At 37.4% G+C, this 21,863-nt stretch overlaps 1 protein-coding gene across 4 annotated transcripts in view; it reads right to left on the bottom strand.

Annotated features, from left to right (window-relative positions):
* The window catches only part of hdac4 (histone deacetylase 4), a 256,174-nt gene that overhangs the window by 22,462 nt on the left and 211,849 nt on the right, over positions 1 to 21,863 (bottom strand). For all 4 annotated transcript variants that reach the window (XM_065252263.1, XM_065252266.2, XM_065252265.2 and 1 more), the window contains 3 exons: positions 21,123 to 21,220; positions 3,682 to 3,800; positions 2,080 to 2,213 (listed from right to left, as the gene is read on the bottom strand). In XM_065252263.1, the coding sequence (XP_065108335.1) occupies positions 2,080 to 2,213; positions 3,682 to 3,800; positions 21,123 to 21,220 (351 nt within the window). The remainder of the gene's footprint in view (positions 1 to 2,079; positions 2,214 to 3,681; positions 3,801 to 21,122; positions 21,221 to 21,863) is intronic.

The following is a 21,863-nucleotide window of genomic DNA, read 5'->3' as shown; positions in this document are numbered from 1 at the left end:
ATTTAGAACCGGTTTATCCCTGAAATTAACCCAGGGTTATGAAACCCTGCTTGTAATTTAGAAGTGGGTTTATCCCTAAAATTAATCAAGGGTTATGAAACCCTGCTTGTAATTTAGAAGCGGGGCTATCCCTGAAATTAACATAGGGTTATAAAAACCCTGCTTGTAATTTAGAAGCTGGGTTATCCCTGAAATTAACCCAAGGTTAGGAAACCCTGTTTGTAATTTAGAAGCGGGTTTATCCCTGAAATTAACCCAGGGTTATAAAACCCTGCATGTAATTTAGAAGCGTGGTTATCCCTGAAATTAACCCAGGGCTATGAAACCCGGCTTGTAATTTAGAAACGGGTTTATCCCTGAAATTAATCCAGGGTTATAAAACCCTGCATGTAATTTAGATGCGGGTTTATCCCTGAAATTAAACCAGGGTCATGAAACCCTGCTTGTAATTTTGAAGCGGGGTTATCCCTGAAATTAATCCAGGGTTATAAAACCCTGCATGTAATTTAGATGCGGGTTGATCCCTGAAATTAAACCAGGGTCATGAAACCCTGCTTGTAATTTTGAAGCGGGGTTATCCCTGAAATTAATCCAGGGTTATAAAACCCTGCATGTAATTTAGAAGCGTGGTTATCCCTGAAATTAACCCAGGGTTATGAAACCCTGCATGTAATTTAGAAGCGTGGTTATTCCTAAATTTAACATAGGGTTATAAAAACCCTGCTTGTAATTTAGAAGCTGGGTTATCCCTGAAATTAACCCAGGGTTATGAAACCCGGCTTGTAATTTAGAAGTGGGTTTATCCCTGAAATTAACCCAGGGTTATGAAACCCTGCTTGTAATTTAGAAGTGGGTTTATCCCTAAAATTAACCAAGGGTTATGAAACCCTGCTTGTAATTTAGAAGTGGGTTTATCCCTAAAATTAACCAAGGGTTATGAAACCCTGCTTGTAATTTAGAAGCGGGGCTATCCCTGAAATTAACATAGGGTTATAAAAACCCTGCTTGTAATTTAGAAGCTGGGTTTATCCCTGAAATTAACCCAGGGCTATGAAACCTGGCTTGTAATTTAGAAACGGGTTTATCTCTGAAATTAATCCAGGGTTATAAAACCCTGCATGTAATTTAGAAGCGTGGTTATCCCTGAAATTAACCCAGGGCTATGAAACCCTGCTTGTAATTTTGAAGCGGGGTTATCCCTGAAATTAATCCAGGGTTATAAAACCCTGCATGTAATTTAGATGCGGGTTTATCCCTGAAATTAAACCAGGGTCATGAAACCCTGCTTGTAATTTTGAAGCGGGGTTATCCCTGAAATTAATCCAGGGTTATAAAACCCTGCATGTAATTTAGAAGCGTGGTTATCCCTGAAATTAACCCAGGGTTATGAAACCCTGCATGTAATTTAGAAGCGTGGTTATCCCTGAAATTAACCCAGGGTTATGAAACCCTGCTTGTAATTTAGAAGTGGGTTTATCCCTGAAATTAACCAAGGGTTTTGGAACCCTGCTTGTAATTTACTAGTGGGTTTATCCCTAAAATTAACCCAGGTTTATAAAACCTTACTTAAGTGCAATTTTTACTTGTGCGTAGGTTCTACGCTGTAGGCTGTGCATTGCTCTTCACAGCCTGATTTAACCCACTCGCCGAAATTTAAACAACGCATCCGTTCTACGTAGATCGCAAGCGCTGTGATTGGTTCACTATGTATTCTGTTAACTGGTGGCTGTCCAAGACAAAGGGAGTAAAGACACACCCCAAAAACATCTACTCTGTGACATCCTATACTGAAACGAGTGGGAGGATAAAGACCAATGCTCGACAGAAACATGAGAGAGGTTCGGGCCGGATGATGGAAAATCACATCATCAACTGATCCATTGCTATGTTAATGCTGTGATTTCATGCATTTAATTTCATCAAATATGCAAGATCCTCAGACAATGAGTTGTTTTCTTATTACGGTCTTCATTTAGGCAACTATTTTATGCACTTCATTCAAGTCCTCCATGTGATACACATGTGGGATAATATTACATCAGTATAGTCAACAGGTATTGATCTGAAGTCCGTTCTTACCTCGTTTCCAAGCAAAGCAGAAACACATGCTTCAGAGGCATCACAAATAGCGGTGAGGTCGTGACCCCCCTCCAGGGCAAGTACCACCCGACCGCCGGCCAGTCCCATCAGCTGCCTGGTCAGGTAGCCAAGACCTGCCAAAGGAGAGACAGGAAATAGAAGTGAGGGTTACAGCTCTGCCGGCTGGACCGTGATCAAAGAACGAGTATTACATCACATTTTCTGTTTTAAAAAGACAGCGCTTTGGATTTCCTGAGACTAAACTTAATACGAGGCAGGTTTAATTATAATATATGTGGCTTTAGTATTTTGACTCCAGGCATCTTTTGAACTTTTTGTTTGATCTCATGTTTAAATATACGTATCCGACTTTACCCTTCCAAACCTTTATGAACATTCATATTCAAGACCACCTTTGATTGATTTTAATTTTTCACTGCACGATAGGGGTTATATCTACATTTAGGAAGATTTTTATTATAATATACAATAAATATGTTCAACTTTACAATAAGGTTGTATTTGTTAACATTTGTGAATGCATAAGCTTACATGAACAAGAAATATAGTTTTCAGCATTCATTATCTTTGTTAATGTCAATACAATTGTGCATTACAATCCCAGAAGTAAACTGTTTCCTACAATCCGTGTGTTTGTTGTAGTCCAAGAAACGATTTATGTTGGAGACGATAACTTGCGTCATTGTTTACTTTGGGGTGCACCTATTGCATATCGTTAACATGTTACACACTTACACACCAAAGTAAAAGTAAAATCGTGAATCGGACCACTGGTGCTCGTTAAATGTTAAAAAACATAACCCCCCCCAAACACCATTAAGGCATTTTCTGTATGTACAGCATTTTTGCCTCCAGCTCTGGTAAATTTACTCTGGTATGCACTTAATGTGCTTGTGCGTATCTTTTTTTAAGATAAGCTTGCAGAAAAAAGGAAAATCAACGCTGTCACAGGTCATTGAGCTGTTCTAAGATCAGCCGGCTACAGGAATCTGATTTAAAGTAAGTTTTATCAGCAAGAACGACGCAGACTCAGCGGACGACCTGTCTCTTTTGAGTCGCGCTAAAAGTAGCATAGCGGACTCCCCCACCCTGTTAAACCACAATAGTGTTTTAACATTAGCGTGCATTCGTTCGTGCACTCGCATAAGGAAAGCTTTCACTAAGAGATGTAATCTATAAGACTCTCTAACAGGATAAAAGCACCTTCTGGACCCCAATAACAAGTGTTCACAATCGCTTAATGTTTGATTTACAAACAAGCCTAGAATACCATCTTGATGTTATGCACACATGGGAACAAAAAAAACATTAAAGCTCTGAAAGTTTGGGAAAAAATAACTGGTAGATCTCCTCCCTTTTGGGATTTAAACTGCACAGCAGAGTGGTCTCTTGTTTTTGTGGCATTAACGCACGATAAACTAAACTAAAGCTTTCAGACGTAAAATATGAGAGAAAGAGAGAGAGGGAGTTGGACAAAGGCAGACTTCCATGTCAATGACTCATTTTTGTAGCCTTAGGAGTGGAAAAAACACTTCATCCCATGACAATCTTCCTTAATGCAGGGATTCAGACAATACTCACATTTGGCCGTTAGTGTGTATCCTCCGAGCGGTGGCGGATGCCCCTCCACAGCGTCAAAGCCTGAAGAAACCAGCACCACGTCTGGAGCAAACTCGTTGGCTATTGGCATCACCACCGTCCTTAAAAAAACAAAAACAAAAAAGCGTCATAAGTTTCTTAAAGGAATAGTGCATTTAAAAAAAATATATTTATCATAAGTTACTTATTCATGTTTTTTGTGTATAATGTCAAAAAATAAAATAAAGGGTTTCACTAGGACCCTTTCAAAAAGTACACCTTTGCACATAATGAGTTCATATTAGTCCCTCAAAGGTACATATTGGTACCAAATATATACATTTATGTAAATGGTATACATTATGATCTTTTTGAAGGACAATGCTCTACACTGCAAAAAAATGTCTTAGTATTTTTGTCTTGTTTTCAGTAAAAATATCTAAAAATTCTTTAATGAAGATGCTTTTCTTGATGAGCAAAACGACTCAAGAAAATAAGTCTAGTTTTTAGACCAAAAATATGAAATTTAAGTGATTTTGTGCATAAAACAAGCAAAAAAAAATCTGCCATGGGGTAAGCAAAAAAATCTTGAACATTTTTCTTAAGCACTAAATTCAAGAAAAGTTCAAGAAAAATTTGCTTACCGGCAGATTATTTGACCCATTTTCTTGGGTCGTTTTGCTCATCAAGAAAATGCATATTAATTTAAGAAGTTTTAGATATTTTTACTGAAAACAAGACAAAAATACTAAGAATTTTTTTCTTGAAAATCATTTTTTGCAGTGTAGCAGTCCAACTTCCTGTTTTCTATTCAATTAAAGCAAATGGTGAAAACGTCAATTAAGAGAAAACATTTGCATAAAAACATGTTGATGATTAGGTTTTATGTTAATCTGTAATACAGCGATTATCCACTAGATGGCACTTATCCATAAAAAAACTGAAGCAAAAAAATTATTTACTAATTGTAAACTCTGTACGTTTTGATAATCGTTCTGAATCTGATCTCTAACAAAATTCCTTCACAAAAATGTAATTATTTCAGTTTTTTGCAAAAAAAATATATTTTAAGAGTTTATAAGCAGAGTAAAAATATAGATCGGATGAAACTTGTTTCCTGTTTTGTTTGTTTATTGTTTGTTCGGGTCTGTTCTTTTATTTGATATATTTGTCTGTTTATATATTTTTAGTAGAAAATTTTCCTGCAAGGCATTTTGTGAAAATCACAAAAAATGCTGGAGGGCAACTTTTAAAAAAATTGGTTAATAACTTCCTAAATGCTTGTATGATATTAATGCTAAGCTATATGTAGACGAAGAGGTAACACTTTACAATAAGGTTTTATTTGTTAACATGTATAACATGAACTAACAATGAGCAATATACTTTTTCAGCATTCATCTTTGTTAATGTTTGTTGATGCAATACAGTTAATGTTAGTTTAATGTGCATTAACTAAGGTTACCAGTTACAACTTTGATTTAATGAATGCTGACATTTACATGAAATAATATTATAAATATTAGCTAATGTTAGCTAATGCCTAACTAATGTTAACACACACAACCTTTTTGTAATGCATTACTGACATATAAACTATTTTCACTTTTTTTACTTTTACAGTGTTTTTTTTTTGTCAATATTGGAGCTCTACATCACCACTCCCCATTCGCTTACACTGTATGGAAAAATACAGACAAGACATTCTTCAAAACATTATCTTTTATGTTTCCACAGAACACAGTCCTAACCGTTTGGAAAGACATGCGGGTGAAATAAAAACGCTGACAAAATCTTATTTTTTAGTTGAATAATCATTCATGTCAAACAACTCCGAGATTAATGTCAAACGGAGCTATTGTGCTGTTAAATTTAGTCTAAACTCCCCCAAAACACCAGTAACCATCATGGGAAGAGCAGAAACATTTAGATTCCAAGAAACAAGAACAGATTCACTGAGTGATTCATGGGACGAGTGTGGGTTTAACGGCCCATTCTGTGGTCGAGCGCTGATTCCTAACCAAGATCGCCTGTAACACAGACAGCCGTTGCTGGCCTGGAGCTCAGCAGAGGTCAGATGACAGCATGACTGGGGTGTGTGCATGGCGTGAAAACAATCCCGGTTCTCGCTGTCTGTAAGACGCACCCCACAAACACATTCGTGCATATGCACATGCACACGCCCTCCTATTCGGTTTATCTTGGCAACTCTGTACGGGTCATCAAAGCTCGCGTCGGAAGAAGACGACACGCACATTGATTAGGTTGGAGGATATTCCGACTTGGAGTTTGTGGCTATAGCCAGGCCCTGCATTCCTTCTGGGCTCACAGCTGTGAGGCTATATTAAGACAGATTTCTCTCTGAACTGCAGCTGGATATATAAGTGGGATTGGTGAGGTGGGAGGATTGGCCTTTTTCCTACAGTGTAGGTGTTGTTGACCCTATAGACTTTAGTGAGTAAGCTCACTGACAAAATGTTCAAATCTCTCTTATTTGTAAGTCGCTTTGGATAAAAGCATCTGCTAAATGCATACATGTAAATTTGATTTGATTAGTGCAAGGCTTTGTCTCTACAGCCAAAATCTGTTAAAGTCTGTGTAAAATCATTTAAAAGAATTGTTTATAAATGCCTTATAAATTATGCTAATAATGTTAAACAGCTTTTCCACATTTCTGTGTTTGAGACCAGAGAATCCTGCCTGTTTTTTCAAGATTTATTGATAAATTATTGGATTTATTTGCCTTTTTTAATCTTTCAAATTTGGCTGGGTGGTTAATTCACATTTTTCTGTGGTACCACACACTGAGAAAACATTTAATATCAGACTTAAAAAAAAAGGCTCTGTAGTATCAAAAACTCAAATACGTTTTCCTTAGCTATTTTACCAAAACCTATGATGATACATGATACAGTGCCCAATCATTACCAGTCAATATTTTAGGATTATTTACTCATATTTTATACACCGCATGTAACATGCCAACCGGCAGTGATTATTTCAGTGTGTTCCAATCGTGTATCAGCAACACTTAAATCCTTTAAAACGATTGATTACTGAAAAGTAAATTATTAAGAATAAATATATTTGTAGATTAAAGGCTATTGCGCTGGAATGTGCTCATATCCCATGTTGACACAGATTTACGAGTAAACTGAAATTTCATTACAACTGCCACTAGGGGGCGAACTCCGACAGTCGAGTCCGAATGTAGTGTACAATGGAAAGGTGGTTTAGCCTATATATCTTTAAAATATTAAAAAGAAAAACATGAAGTGCAATTTAAGCCATTAGTGTCAGGATCCTGCCAGATTCCTGTTTGTATTAAGATCTAGTTCAGCATGGCAGGGTTCTGACAGTACAATGTTTTATGTGGGAGATGCGTGGTTTTAGTATTGGTTTATTCTGACCACTTTTTCCCAGATCCCTTAGTAATGATTCTTTTCAGGTGTGTGTCATTAAGTTTTCCCTATTTAAAGTCCTTGTGTTTGGTGTCTTGTACTGGTCCGTTTTGTCCTGTCAGTGTGAGTATCTGAAGTCTGTTTAGTTTAGCCTGTGTCCAGTTGTTGGTAATTGTTTTTGTAGTTTAGTCTAGTTGGTATAGTTCTGTGTAAATCCTGTCTTTTGTTCAGTTTATTGTTTGTTATTTGCCCCATCGTGGGTTTTGTTTTCTTGTCTTATATTTAATAAAGTGTTAATTGTTCATATACGTCTGCGCTTAGGTTCGTCTCTGAAATTCCTGACAATTAGGAGAAGACTGGTTATATCTTGTGAATACTTAAAAATGTAACAATTTAGAAAAGTTAAACATGTAATTTTGTAAAGCACTAACTGTAATGCAGAGCCTTTAAACTTCTTTTGTTTATAACTGTGTTGATTATTTATACTTGCACTTTTTTGTGCAATGATCATAGTTTAACTATACCATTTGACTCTTGCATTGTTAAACTGCATTTGTTTTTAAAATATTAAAATAGAAAATATGTTTTCTCAGTAATTAAACGGCAAAATACTGGATGCAAGATGTGCATCTTTTTTGAAAATGCATGTTTTTTAATATATGAGCTATAACAAAAACAACATGTTATAACATATATAATAATTCTAATAATAATAATAATAATAATAGGTAAAAGTAAAAATATATAAAAGGTAAAAGTATGGGTAAATGTTTGGCCCGCATCATATTTACATTTTTCAATCTGGCCCTTGAAGAAGAGTAGTTGAAGACCCCATATTCTGCAAAAAATGACTTTCTTACTTAGTATTTTTGTCTTGTTTTCAGTAGAAATATCTAAAAATTCTTAAATTAAGATGCTTTTTCTTGATGAGCAAAACGACCCAAAAAGTGATTTTGTGCATAAAATAAGCAAAAAAATCTGCCAATGGGGTAAGCAAAAAAAATCTTGAACATTTTTCTTAAACACTAAATTCAAGAAAAAATGTCTTACCCCATTGGCAGATTTTTTTTGCTTGTTTTGTGCACGAAATCACTTTCTTGGATCGTTTTGCTCATCAAGAAAAAGCATCTTGATTTAAGAATTTTTTGATATTTTTACTGAAAACAAGACAAAAATACTAAGGATTTTTTTCTTGAAAATCATTTTTTTGAAGCGTAGAACCACCTTTTTTGGTTCCTCAAAGCACTATTTAGTTCTTTAAAGAACCATTTCTTTCATACATTTGAATCATCTAAAACAGAAAGGTTCTTCAGAAATATGCTTTAAAGAATCATTAAGACAGCAAATATTCTTCTATGGCATCAGTAAGCACCTTTATTTTTAGGAATGTAGTATACTGTATGTAAGAGACACATTTTGCACGGTGATATTTGCAATGAGTTAACTTTTGGGCTCAGTTGCACAACATACTTAAGCTATGGTTGGTACTTCATTGGTCTCTGGAATATGGCACTTGTCCTCTTGCCACAGGTGGGCACGAGGCCCAGCTCCTAAGATGGCCAATATCCACAGCTGTGCCTCATATTTTCCATTCCAAACCAGCTAACCTAACCTCAATTGCACCCTACACAGCCCACACCAAACCAGCTGACTGCACTGCCCAACTTATAGGGGGGTCTTAGACTCAGGGTGGGTGACAGCGGGCCTTGAGAGGTTTAGTGTTTGCGTCACAGTAAACCAGTTGAAGCAACACGTGGGCGGAAGTTGAAGTGATGTCTGTGTGGGCACTCCACAGGAAGGACAACAACCGAAGGGCCGTCCAAAGCAAGCAAATCATCTCTTGATATTATTTTGACAGACAACAGTGACTCGTGTTAGTACATGATGAGGTCTTTTAAACAGCGGATGAAAAAAATGAAGGATGAAAGCAAAAATATTCACAGCATCACCAGCAACTTCTTCAAAAGTCATTACTGGCTCGTTGTCAGACGGGGTTAAAGAAACAGTTCACCTAAAAATGTAAAAAATAACAAAAACATTATAAAAAAACTATAAATGGCACTTTTATGATGCTTTTTTAAACTTCAATTCAACGTGAATAATGACCAGGGGCTTTCCCGGTCATCATCAACTTTGTATTGGGGAGCAAGGAGAACATGCAGCCTTCTTTTGTGGTTTACAGAAAAAGAAAGTCATAAGGAACTGGAACAAAGGGTGAATAAATGAGTTTTTGGGTGAACTGTCCCTTTCAAGTCTGGGAGATCTATTAATAAGGGTTTTCTTCCCTAATGCTACAAAAAATGCTGAGCTTTGCTGTCTAACACCTACGCTGTCTCAACTCGACGGTCACACTTTCCATCACAGGTGACACCTCACACAGAGACCCCCAATCTGCCAGAAACAGCAAAGCCCTTCATCCAGTCTAACCCCACGCAAATTATAATTTTTACACACAGGCCACAGGCATTTCGAGGGCAGCCACAGACACCGAGAGGGGTCCTTGGAATGACAGCGGCGGAGCGGGCGCTTAGCCAGAACCTTCCGCCCTCATCTTTGATGTTCGAGCTGAGACCAGCAAACTTTAGATGCCCGCCATAAGTGCTTGCATCATGACATTCCCTCTGCCACAAAAAAAAAAAGACGTGACGTTCCCCTCGAAAACCACACGATCAATTACCAACCCCGTGGAAAAATCTTCTTTAAAGCCTGCGCTCCCATGAATCAGAAAGCATCAACGCAGAGATGAAAAAGAACCTCACTAATTAGGACAAAGACGCTGAGATTTATGACCTACAGTACGTAGCTGCATCCTGCTTTCGGGTGGGAGTCGTCCAAACGCCTGTCTCTGCTGACTGTCAGCGTATTCGGCTGTTTTATTGCCGCTGCCGTTGACGGTTATGACCGCTCCCCAACTTTAATCCAATAGACTCAGAAAAACAGAGATGAATCATTGGCAGGACCACACAGATATGCAATGCACACAAATCAAATCAAACTATAAAACTGCACGTCTGGTAAACTGACTAGTTGTGGATTGCCTGGATGAACTAATCTCTCTTAGGAAAGCCTTTTAAATTAGTCTGGTTTTACATTCACCTGGCTGCATTTCTGAGGCGTTTCTTACATAAGACACTTATGTCCCTTTCACACAGCCATTACGGAAAATGCATCTGGGATTTGTCCGGGATCGTTTAATTTTTGGTTCATTCACACTGCCAATGATTTACGTGCGTTCACACAGATACCGTGTGCATTTTTGTTTATTATAACTCATATGAGCTCATGATGCACTGTTCATGCTGGTGAATGATCTCAGCTTCAGCACCACTGATAGTGATGATCTCCCTGATTTCTGTTTCAGTCCAGTTTGCAGGCATTTCTCATTGTGAATGTTAATCTGCATGTAAATCCCTCGTTTTAAAGATTTGAACCATAACTTCATGTTGCAATGACACGTGCGTCCTCACTACGGCACGCCCCTTACGGCATTGTTTCTGCATCTTGTTCACACAAAGGGCTTTCCGGGTATCTTACGCCAATGTTACTAGGTCCTCTTTCCGGGAGTGATCCCAGAACATTTACGGGACGTGTTTGCGTTCACAAAGAAGTCTGTCTGCCAATTTAACGAGTATTTCTGGGACAAAAGTGCTGTCTGAATGAGGTTTTACTTGCCTTCACAAACTGCCGAAAAGATCAGAAGCAATGAAACAGAATAAGGGGTCTATAAAACTATTTTTTTATTTGATATGCTTGTATTTAGCTGCTGTGATATGCCAAACAGCTAAATACATCCATCCACAGTAACTGATTGTGTATAGTTGTATATAACTTTTAAAAACATATATTTTTAATAAAGAAAAATACAACCCCAAAACAGAAAAAGTTGGGACACTGTAGAAATTGTGAGTAAAAAAGGAATGGAATAATTTACAAATCTCATAAACTTATATTTTATTCACAGTAGAATATAGATAACATATCAAATGTTGAAAGTAAGATATTTTGAAATGTCATGCCAAATATTGGCTCATTTTGGATTTCATGAGAGCTACACATTCCAAAAAAAGTTGGGACAGGTAGCAATAAGAGGCCAGAAAAGTTACATGTGCATATAAAGGAACAGCTGGAGGAGGACCAATGTTTAGGAATGGGAATGTTGTCCTATTCTTGTCTAATACAGACTTCTAGTTGCTCAACTGTCTTAGGTCTTCTTTGTCGCATCTTTCGCTTTATGATGCACCAAATCTTTTCTTTGGGTGAAAGATCTGGACTGCAGGCTGGCCATTTCAGTACTCAGATCCTTCTTCTATGCAGTCTTGATGTTGTAATTGATGCAGTATGTGGTCTGGCATTGTCATGTTGGAAAATGCAAGGTCTTCCCTGAAAGAGACGACGTCTGAATGGGATCATATGTATCTAGAACTTGGATAAACCTTTCAGCATTGATGGTGCCTTTCCAGATGTGTAAGCTGACCATGCCACACGCACTCATGCAACCCCATACCATCAGAGATGCAGGTTTCTGAAATGAGCGCTAATAACAACTTGGGATGTCCTTGTCCTCTTTAGTCCGGATGAAATGGCATCCCAGTTTTTCAAAAAGAACTTCAAATTTTGATTTGTTGGACCACAGAACAGTTTTCCACTTTGCCAAAGTCCATTTTAAATGAGCCTTGCCCAGGGAAAACGCCTGTGCTTCTGGATCATGTTTAGATATGGCTTCTTTTTTGACCTACAGAGTTTTAGCTGGCAACAGCGAATGACACGGTGGATTGTGTTCACTGACAATGTGTTCTGGAAGTATTCCTGAGCCCATGTTATGATTTCCATTACAGTAGCATTCCTGTATGTGATGCAGTGCCATCTAAGAGCCCGAAGATCACAGGCATCCGGTATGGTTTTCCGGTCTTGACCCTTACGCACAGAGATTGTTTCAGATTCTCTGAATCTTTGAATGATATTATGCACTGTAGATGATGATAACTTCAATCTCTTTGCAATTTTTCTCTGAGAAACTCAGAAAACTATTTTTCGCTGCAGCATTGGGGGAATTGGTGATTCTCTGCCCATCTTGACCTCTGAGAGACACTGCCATTCTGAGAGGCTCTTTTTATACCCAATCATGTTGCCAATTGACCTAATAAGTTGCACATTGGTCTTTCAACTGTTCCTTATATGTACATTAAAATTTTCTGGCCTCTTATTGCTACCTGTCCCAACTTTTTTTGGAATGTGTAGCTCTCATGAGATCCAAAATGTGCCAATATTTGGCATGACATTTCAAAATATCTTACTTTCAACATTTGATATGTTATCTATATTCTACTGTGAATAAAATATAAGCTTATGAGATTTGTAAATTATTCCATTCCTTTTTTACTCACAATTTCTACAGTGTCCCAACTTTTTCTGTTTTGGGGTTGTAAATAATCCTGCAGGGATCCATCTATTAAGCCACAAAGGAGGTTTTAGAAAAAGAAGACCAGAACTCATTTATCATGAGAAGATAGGGCTGCCGCCAAATCCCTTTGACCTTTGATGCATTTGCTCCAGACTATGACTTCTGCGCCAAATTCTCACACACTTTTACACACAGGCATATATGAAAATTCGAGTTAAAAACCCTTCCTTCACTTTTCTTCTTTAAACCCAGGATCAAAACTATTACTGATAGTGCCTTTGTAGTCGCTCATGATTACTAAGGATTCATTCATTACCCATTTGTATTCCTTCTGGACACATGAAATATATGGCACCAGTCACATTGAGTTATTTAATATTTGAACTACAAAACCCAAAACAACACACACAAAAAATATATTTTTGGTTCACAATAGAGATATAGGGGCGGTTTCCCGGACAGGGATTAGACTAGTCCTAGACTAAAATAAATGCAAGAGCTGTCCAAACTGAAAACAACTTGCACTGACATATCTTAATATACACCAGTGCCCTTTATTTTTCCTCAAAATGCACGCCAGTAATGGTTTTAGTAAGGCATGTTTGTTAAAACTAGTTATATTTCCTAATTAATCTAAGGCCTAGTCCTGGCTTAAGATCCAGCATCAACCAATATAAGCAATAATATGAGACAAACCCACTCATTCACGTCTGCTCCCATGTGTTTGTGATGACAGTGCTTTACTGACTGAATTTAAATCTAATTCCATATTTTCTAGGGCTGTCAAAAGATTAAACAATTAAACAATTTAATCAAATATTAAACAATTTAATTAATTTAAATTTAAACAATTTAATTTAATAAAAAAATTAAACAATTTAATAAACAATTGCATGTTTATATTTACTTTTTTATTTTCATAGATTTTATATTATATATAAAAACAAATACATTTTTTATTAAAAGTTTACATGTATGTGTGTATTTATGTATAGATATTAATTACAAACAACACACACAAATATGTCATGCAAATTGCAAACGCAACCTTTTTATTGTATCCGATTAATCGCGATTAATCTTTTTCCTATTCATTTGATGAGTTTAAAGCTCTCTTCTCTATTTGCTCCATCCGCGATTGTTGTGAGCGCAGGTGTCGTGCAGCTTACTCCTGGGTCATAAAGTACACCCGATTCTAAACGTGGACAGATGACTTGCTTTGTTCTGTGTTTATATGAAAATCTGATTTATTCACTTGTTTGACCTCAAGACCCCAATGTGCCATGATTTTTTTTTTTAATTTATTTAATTGATGTCTATGTGAAAAAAGTGTGCTTACATGTAAAATCAATTTTAAACTCAGTTTGCATTAGTGAAATTGTTACCAAAACCATTATAATATTGATAACTGTGGTGATTTTGGTCAGTATAACCGTGATGTCAAACCGTTTCATCACAAGAACAAAGAAAGCTGTTTGGGGTTTGAATGTCATGAGGGTAAGCAATAAAGGCAAAACTTTAACTTCTGGCCAAACTTCTCATTTAAGATGTTTTAAAATTCCACATACGTCCATAACTTCAAGTAAAAATCATTCTTCAATGAAAATCATAATATTAAATTGTGTATGTTCCCGGATCATCTTGGATTTCCCTGAACGTGGAAACCCTGCACACAGAGAAAGTGAAGGTGCATAACACAGCAAAGCTCTCATCAGTCATGAAGTCACCGAGAGAAAGAGAAAGAAATAGAGAGAGAGAGAGAGAGAGAGAGAGAGAGAGAGAGAGAGAGAGAGAGAGAGAGAGAGAGAGAGAGAGAGAGAGAGAGAGAGAGAGAGAGAGAGAGACGGCCTCACACGCTGCACCTGAACACAGTATCACATTCCCTATAACTCACATTCAGGGCCTCTTCTCTTCAGATCACCAAATGACAACTCACAGACAGCAAGTATGAAGTCTGTGGTCTGGAATCTAGATCTACAAATGCAAATATCTGGATTCTCTCAATAATCCTTCAGCTCAAATTCAACAGCAAAACTGAGGACATTATTTTAAGTTATTTCTCTAATATAGTCACGATACTTCAAGCAGATGTTAGATGCAATGCAAAAAAGATTTGACTAGTGATGGATCATAATATCAAGGACTATTATTGGTTTAGATACTCTTTGTACAGATATACGACCGACAAACCTCATCAAAAGATTCAACGTTTCAGAGAATTATGAGTAAATATTTCAGCACTGAGCATTTGCAAGTGTATAGTCGTGTAAATGATGCTACAGCGTCATATCTAATATAGCTGATATTAAATTCAGACCAAGCAATCAAACATCTCCAGGGTCCCAGAGATACCAAGCGTGAGAAGGTTTTCCTGATGTTTCTCCTACATTTCACCTCCTTGTTGTTGGATGGGAAGCCATCAAAGCCTGGCATCAATTGGATGAGATTATATAATCTATACTGATTACAAAAACTGATAAAGTGTTTTTCTCACACATAAACACTCTGAAAAACATCTTCCTCTTATGGCATGAACAAGACCTCCAACTCTCTAGATGCTCATCAGCTCCACCCAGATCTGGCTCTAAATCCTCTTTCACTGTCTTGTGCCAAAAAGTTCCTTCAGGGAAATTGTTTGTCATGTTTGCCAAAGGACCTGAACTCAAAGAGGACAGGCGGACGAAGAAGCCTCAACCATGAGGTCAGGATTTATAACTGGCAATTAGCATTAGCCTGCACAAATTTCCTTGCAATGGACTGAGACAAATTACACGGACTGGAAGCGAGCTGAAGAACCCGTGAGGCTCTCGAAAACTGATCCAACGTTGCGGGTCCACCTAATCCCAGTGCTGAAACATGCCAGGAGCGGTTTGGAGCGGAAGGATCCCGCACAAAAATGACCAGTGAAGGGTTAATTCAAGCCACGGCTATCCATCAGTCTCAAAGGTTTTTTCCGATCGCCCTCTCCCAAAAAAGTGAGAAAGCGAAGAGTAAAGGGGAGGGGGACTTCAAAGCCTTGTCATCTGGCATTGCAAAGAGCTGGTTTGAATTAACTTAAATTCTCCTTTCTGTTTCCAAGTTCATGGTGAAAGTGCCTGGGCTTCTGGTTTTCATTAGAGCCAATTTTCTTATCTTTTTTCTGCCTCCTTTCTTCATCCCGAGGTTGATCCCCTGCGAATGCAACGTGGCAATGGCTGGGTCCACATGAGAAGGTGATGCCCGTAAGGCAAACCTCGAGAGGCCCAAAAAAACATTGTGGAGAAGGAAGGAGGATAAAAAATAAAAAAGTGAGTGAAAGAGAATAATAAGTTGTAAACGAGAAAGAATCGGAAAACAAAAATATAAATCAATATAAACAATTAAAGAAACAAATTTGAACAAAATACAAAGGAGGTGGGTCCCTGGTCCCAAAGGATCGCTAAATTAAACATTGAGAAAGGTTTGGAGCAAAAACCTTTCCCATGACAGAGAGAGAGCTGGTAAATATCAAGTGGAAACGAGGACTGCTATGGTGCAAATATGACCGAGGCTCTTCTTCTCATTTAAAGGTTATTTGTCAACACTTTTGTGCATCACTTCCTTTGATTCAAAATCAATCATGAGCCTATTTGCATTTAGTTTGATTAAAGTGATGGTTCAGATGTTCCCAAAGCTTAACCGGTAGAGCACGAAGTAAACAATGCCAAGCTTGTGGGTTCGATTCCCAGGAAACACAAGAGGATCAAGTGCGTCTCCTCATGCACCACTATTCATTGTAAATGGAAGTGCCTGCCAAATGCATGCAAGCAAATCGAGGTGGTCCTCTTATGAATCCACAAATTACAGTTAGACAGACAGGGCAGACATCTCCACTGGGGTATGAACACGTTCTGGGTGGGTCCGTAAATACAGACGCCTGATGAGAAAGAAGGTAGCCGCTGGTAAATCGGTATGAATGGACTAAAACGATGGAGAGCCGTGCCAGGGTATGAGTACGGGAGCTGGCAAGAAGTGAATCTGTGAGTCATATGGCAGCACAGAGCATGTGAATCAGAGCGTTCGCATTCATAATCACATCTCTGTGGTCTTCAGCAAGCATCAAATTGAGGCTCATCTGTACAAACACTAATTTTACATATTGTTACATGACTATCAGCAGAAGGTCTGGTTTAGAAAACACCAAAGAAATTAGAAGCAAAGCTAATTTGATGCACATTTTTGTGCTTAGTATTTATCAGAGAAGCACTATACAAATGTGAACACTAACAAATATGCATTAGACATTTGGGTGATTCTCACGAAATCCAGACTTGGAAGGTGTCCAGCATCAGAAGCCCTTGAAGTCAATTTTTTTGCACATATAAGATTAAGGTCTAAACTTACTATAACCATTATTTTTAGAGGATTTAAAAATATTTCCTATAGAATTATTTAAAATTTTTAGATTATCATTATCCAAAATTATCATTACCGCAACATGATATTACATTAAATATATGCATTTACAAACTCATGTTTCAGTAATGAGAACTTAAAAGTTGTTACCTGGTAGCCATCTTGTGTGTCACAGTCAATTATGTCCCTTCCAACATTTTTTTTGAAAATGTTAGTTCATTGAGGGCTTAAACAATGACTGAAAATTGTTGCGGAGGATGAGAAAATTGGTCTTGGACACATTTATATTCCTTATTATTGTACATTAACCAATGATCACCAAATACCACGTTTCTTTTACTGTAAATGTTTATAGTATAACATGCACTGAAGCTTTTTTTTTTTTTTTTTTTTATAAATATTTCCATGTCAAATAACCCAAATCCAGTCATGGACACGTTGCGGTAATGAAAATTTTCCATTTAAATTTGAAAAAAACAACACAATTGGTTTGTATGATGTCATTTGAAATCATGTGCAAAATAGTACATGAAGAGATGTTTGTAACTGTATGATACTTTTTTTTATCAAAATGTTTCATGACACCTCATAAGTCTAATTTCGCAAGAATCACCCATTTGCATCTAAAGGCAGTCTTCTATTTGAATGATTGCCGAAAACTGTCCCGAGCGTCCGACTCAGCTGGCATTACTTAGATCTTAGATCCTGCGTGAGGAAAGTCTGCTGAAGTGAGTTTATCAAAGACGCGTTAGAGAGAGATTTACGACAACGGTTGACTAGAAGAGGGGCGAACGCAGAGGACGATTGGGCCAAAGAGAAGGAGGTGGCGGATTTTGTAAAAGAAGTAATAGCACCTATCCCGTCTTATCATCGACCTGCCGTAGGCAATATTTCACCCATCCACCTGCCGAAACAGCCTGTATGTGTTGGGCACGGAGCCCCCTCTTCAAAGAGCGATCCCATGAAATGGGGGTTATTAATAGCCCCAAACACCGATGCTAATGGGGCTCAGCTTTACTGGCATGCCATCAAAGACTCCCATCAGCCCCTGCTACAGATAAAAGGACAGTTTTAGCAGATGAGCAGCACTTATACAAATTGTTACAAGACATTGTTGTGAAACTTCTTCCCTGTTTCTCTTCACCCTCTCCAAAATCGCTGTGAAAATGAGGTTTTGCTTGGGGCTTTTCACACTGTTTGCCTGTCATACGGCTGTTAGTGGAGGAATGATGAACCGTTGAGTTGGTCAATGCTTGCGGGGGGTGTAAATCAGACGATTCGATAGATTATCCATTTTCTCAGCCAGTAAAAAACTCTTGGGTGTATCGATCGATTAATCGATATTTAGACAGTGTCTGACACCATACACAAGTTTTCTGCATCTGTCTTTTTGCTGCAACCATTGCTTTGATGACTTATTTTCTTAGGTCATTTTGCTCATCAAGAAAATACATCTTAACGTAACCTTTATGGGTTGTTGAGGCCATTTTTGGCCTTTTTTAGTATTGTTTGTTTGTCTGTCTTAATTTGGCCACAACTTTGTCTGTGTTTCAGCAAATGAAATGAATTTTTGTGACAAATCTAATATTGAAAAAAATACTTTGACATTTTCAAAAACTCCCTCGTGGGAAAATGTACTACCCTTTCGAGTTGTTTGTGAACAAAAAAGCCACTAAATTAAACGCCTGTAAAAATGTGCCAGTTGAATTTTTTTCATAAATTTGTTAATCAACCTCAGTGCTGATCAAAACTACCAAATGTTAACAAAAATTCCAGGATTTTAACTCTTTAATTGCCAAGTTCTTAAGTTATGTCACTGATTCGAGAGAAAAAAAACACAAAATGACTTTCAATATTAAAAGTGATTGTGGACTGGATCCCCCCTTTTTTCACAGTCTGTCGTATTAAATGGAAGTTATAAAATGTTGTTATAATGAAAGTCAATGGGGCAAAAAAGCCACAAACAACTTATTAGGGAGAACAAAATAAAATCTGATGCTAAACAAAAACTAATACTGCATGAAAGCCAATGTTTTTACTAATCTTTGACAAGCCCATGACTGTGAAAAATGAAAAAAAAAACAGTCAAAAATCACTTTTCTATATTGAAAAAAAGCTTTCATTTTGTGTGTTTTTTCCTCAAATCAGTGACATCACTTATGAACTTGGCAATTGAAGAGTTAAAATCTCAAAATTTTTGTAAACTATTTTGATCAGTACTGAGGTTGATTAACAGATGTATGCAAAATTTGAAAAAAAAAAAAATCTGATACTTTTTTACAGGCATTTAATTTAGTGGCTTTTTTGCACACGAACAACCTGAAAGGGTAGTAAATTTAAACAACCCACAAGGGTTAAGAATTTTTATATATTTCAACTAAAAACAAGACAAAAACACTAAGTAGGAAAGTAATTTTTGCAGTGTAAACAAAAATGCACACTTTGGCAATAATGCGAAGATGGAAGTTGTGGAGAATGTCAAAATAAATATAACTCATATTGATATTTAACACATGTGATCAAAGCATCATAATCGTTAGACATTTCTAACTATCAAAATACATTTTTACTTTACTTTACCTTAAATGAATATTTCACATAAAAATAAAAAATCTGTCAGCATTTTTCACTCTCATGTTCAGGGTTTCCCGCAGCAATTTGCAGTTTGGGCGGCCCGCCTAAGTTGGGAAACCCTACTGCCTTAACTAAGTTGTCCAAAAAAAGGTGCACAAAAGGTCGTCAAGTGCATCTCGGAGAATAGCGCGGACACGCTTCACACCATGAGCGTGCACGCGCGCCACACGGCCAAAATGGTCCATCACTGTCTGGAGGATAGCATTTGATAAAACACAAGTCCGTGAGAACTGTAAGTGGACTTATGTTTTGGATTTATTTAAGCCTGTTATTATATTAGTTTATAGTTCTTGCAAATTTAAAGTAAGTTAGCTGGTGATTTTGCTGTTTGAGCAACCTGCTAGCTAGGTTTCACGTGCCTGTTGATTAGATATAATTGTTGAGCGCTCTTTCTCACGTATTTATGTGCATTATTTACATGCTACAGTAGTTACACTCCTTAAAGATAATGTAATTAATAGAGGGAAATAATCAGTTTTTACAAATCTTCACGCTATCTATCATCGTTCACCAGGCGTTCTACAACATCTGCTTTAGTCTCTGTTTATTAACCCTTTAGTTTCACTTCATCACGCAGCTATTCACGTTAGAAGTAAAAACATTTCATTCATTAATAATCTAGTATATGTTCATTTTCTGTAATCGTTTCTTCAAAATGAAGTTTTATTTGAGTGTTTTAAATTAAAATATTTAAATTTTCATTATGACGAGTATGCCTCGCCCCATTGATTGCCACGCCCCTGGCCCCCTACCTTAACTAACAAATTTTCTGCGGGAAACCCTGATGTTGTTATACATCTGTATACATCTCTTTTTCTGATGAACATGAATAAAGATATTTTGAGAAATGTTTGTAACCAAACCGATCATAAGTCCCACTCACTTCTATAGTCAGAAAAAATAAAACTATGGAAGTGAATGGGGCCCATAAATGGTTTGGTTACAAACATTTCTCAAAATATCTTCCTTTGTTTTTATCAGAACATAGATATGTATACAGGTTTGTTACAACATGAGTGTGAGTAAATGATGACATTTAAATAAATTAATTTCAGCTACAGCTGCCTATGAACATAGTAGACAAAAAAGGCATCTCACTAAGTTTCAGATCAGAGCATTTGTTTCTTAAAAATAATGTTGAGTTATTGCCCGGAGCAGCTGACGTTTGGCTTTTAAAGACTTTTGTTAATGTTCCTCCTGTAAATTTTATTTTAAGCAGAAAAAGAAAGCAGGTTTGTGGACCCCTGGACATCAAATCAAAGTGTGTTGGCGTGTAAGGTTTCTGTTAGTTTCAGTCATTTATCACATCCTTTTCTCCAGTTATTACCGCTGTGAAATACAGTCCTTCTACTGGATGTTAGTTCACCGGGGTATTCCTCCAATAAAAGGGCATCGCCTTGCGATAAATAATGCTCTAAATGGGCCACTTTTTGCCATATGTGCCCACGTAAAATCACGCAGTGTGCAGCTGGAGGAAATATAAATAAGTTCTGTGACTAAATAACTATTTTCTGGAAAAACAATACAATAAAGCCCTGTTGCATGGCCTGTCCACACAAAAAAGAAGGAAATCTATCAAACGTGAACTAAAGTATAAACAAAACCAGAATAAAACAGAAGGGTAATGGTGTTACCTGAATGCTGCCAGATATTCGGCGTCCCCCATGGGTGGCTCCAGCCCTCCAGTGAAAGCCATGTTCACATTAAACCCCACACCTGGACCGGTGCCCACCTACAGAAACACACACAATTACATGCGGTTATAGACACTAAGCTCCGGCTGATGAAGGGATTGTATCCCTAAAGGAAGGTCGTCTTAATTTAGTTCATCATCGCAACTAGAGGAGATGAGCAGCACACAGGGGCTGAATTAAAATTCATGCACGTTCAATCATCACCAGATAAACCGCTGAATTAGAAGTGATGTCATTGTGCCAGTAAAGGGTAAATCCCTACAATTACTATCAGTGTACAACTGTAAAGAGGTTTTATTGCAAAGCCAAAAGGACTTTGATTTAAGCCAGAATTTAGGTGTACGATTATGTCAATTAAATATAAATCCTCTCATTAGTTCAAATGAAGAAACCGGCTTACAGGATTAATGATCAAGAGAATTAATTTGAACTGAGAGGAAGGATCAGGATTCAGTAATAAGACAAGAAGATCATAGCTGTGTTTTCCACACACTGATTTCCTTCACTCAGATTAGGCTGTTAACTCTTTCCCCGCCATTGACGAGATATCTCGTCAATTAAGAGAAAACGCTTCCCCGCCAATGACGAGATTTTCCGTCTTTCCGCAATACCGCTATTATCCACCAGGTGGCGCCCTTCCGCAACTTTTTAAAACCGGAAGTATTGCCCTATGGCAAGCTG

Source organism: Paramisgurnus dabryanus, chromosome 15 (assembly GCF_030506205.2).
Source record: "Paramisgurnus dabryanus chromosome 15, PD_genome_1.1, whole genome shotgun sequence".
Taxonomy (NCBI): domain Eukaryota; kingdom Metazoa; phylum Chordata; class Actinopteri; order Cypriniformes; family Cobitidae; genus Paramisgurnus; species Paramisgurnus dabryanus.
This window is presented reverse-complemented; position numbering and strand designations above follow the sequence as displayed.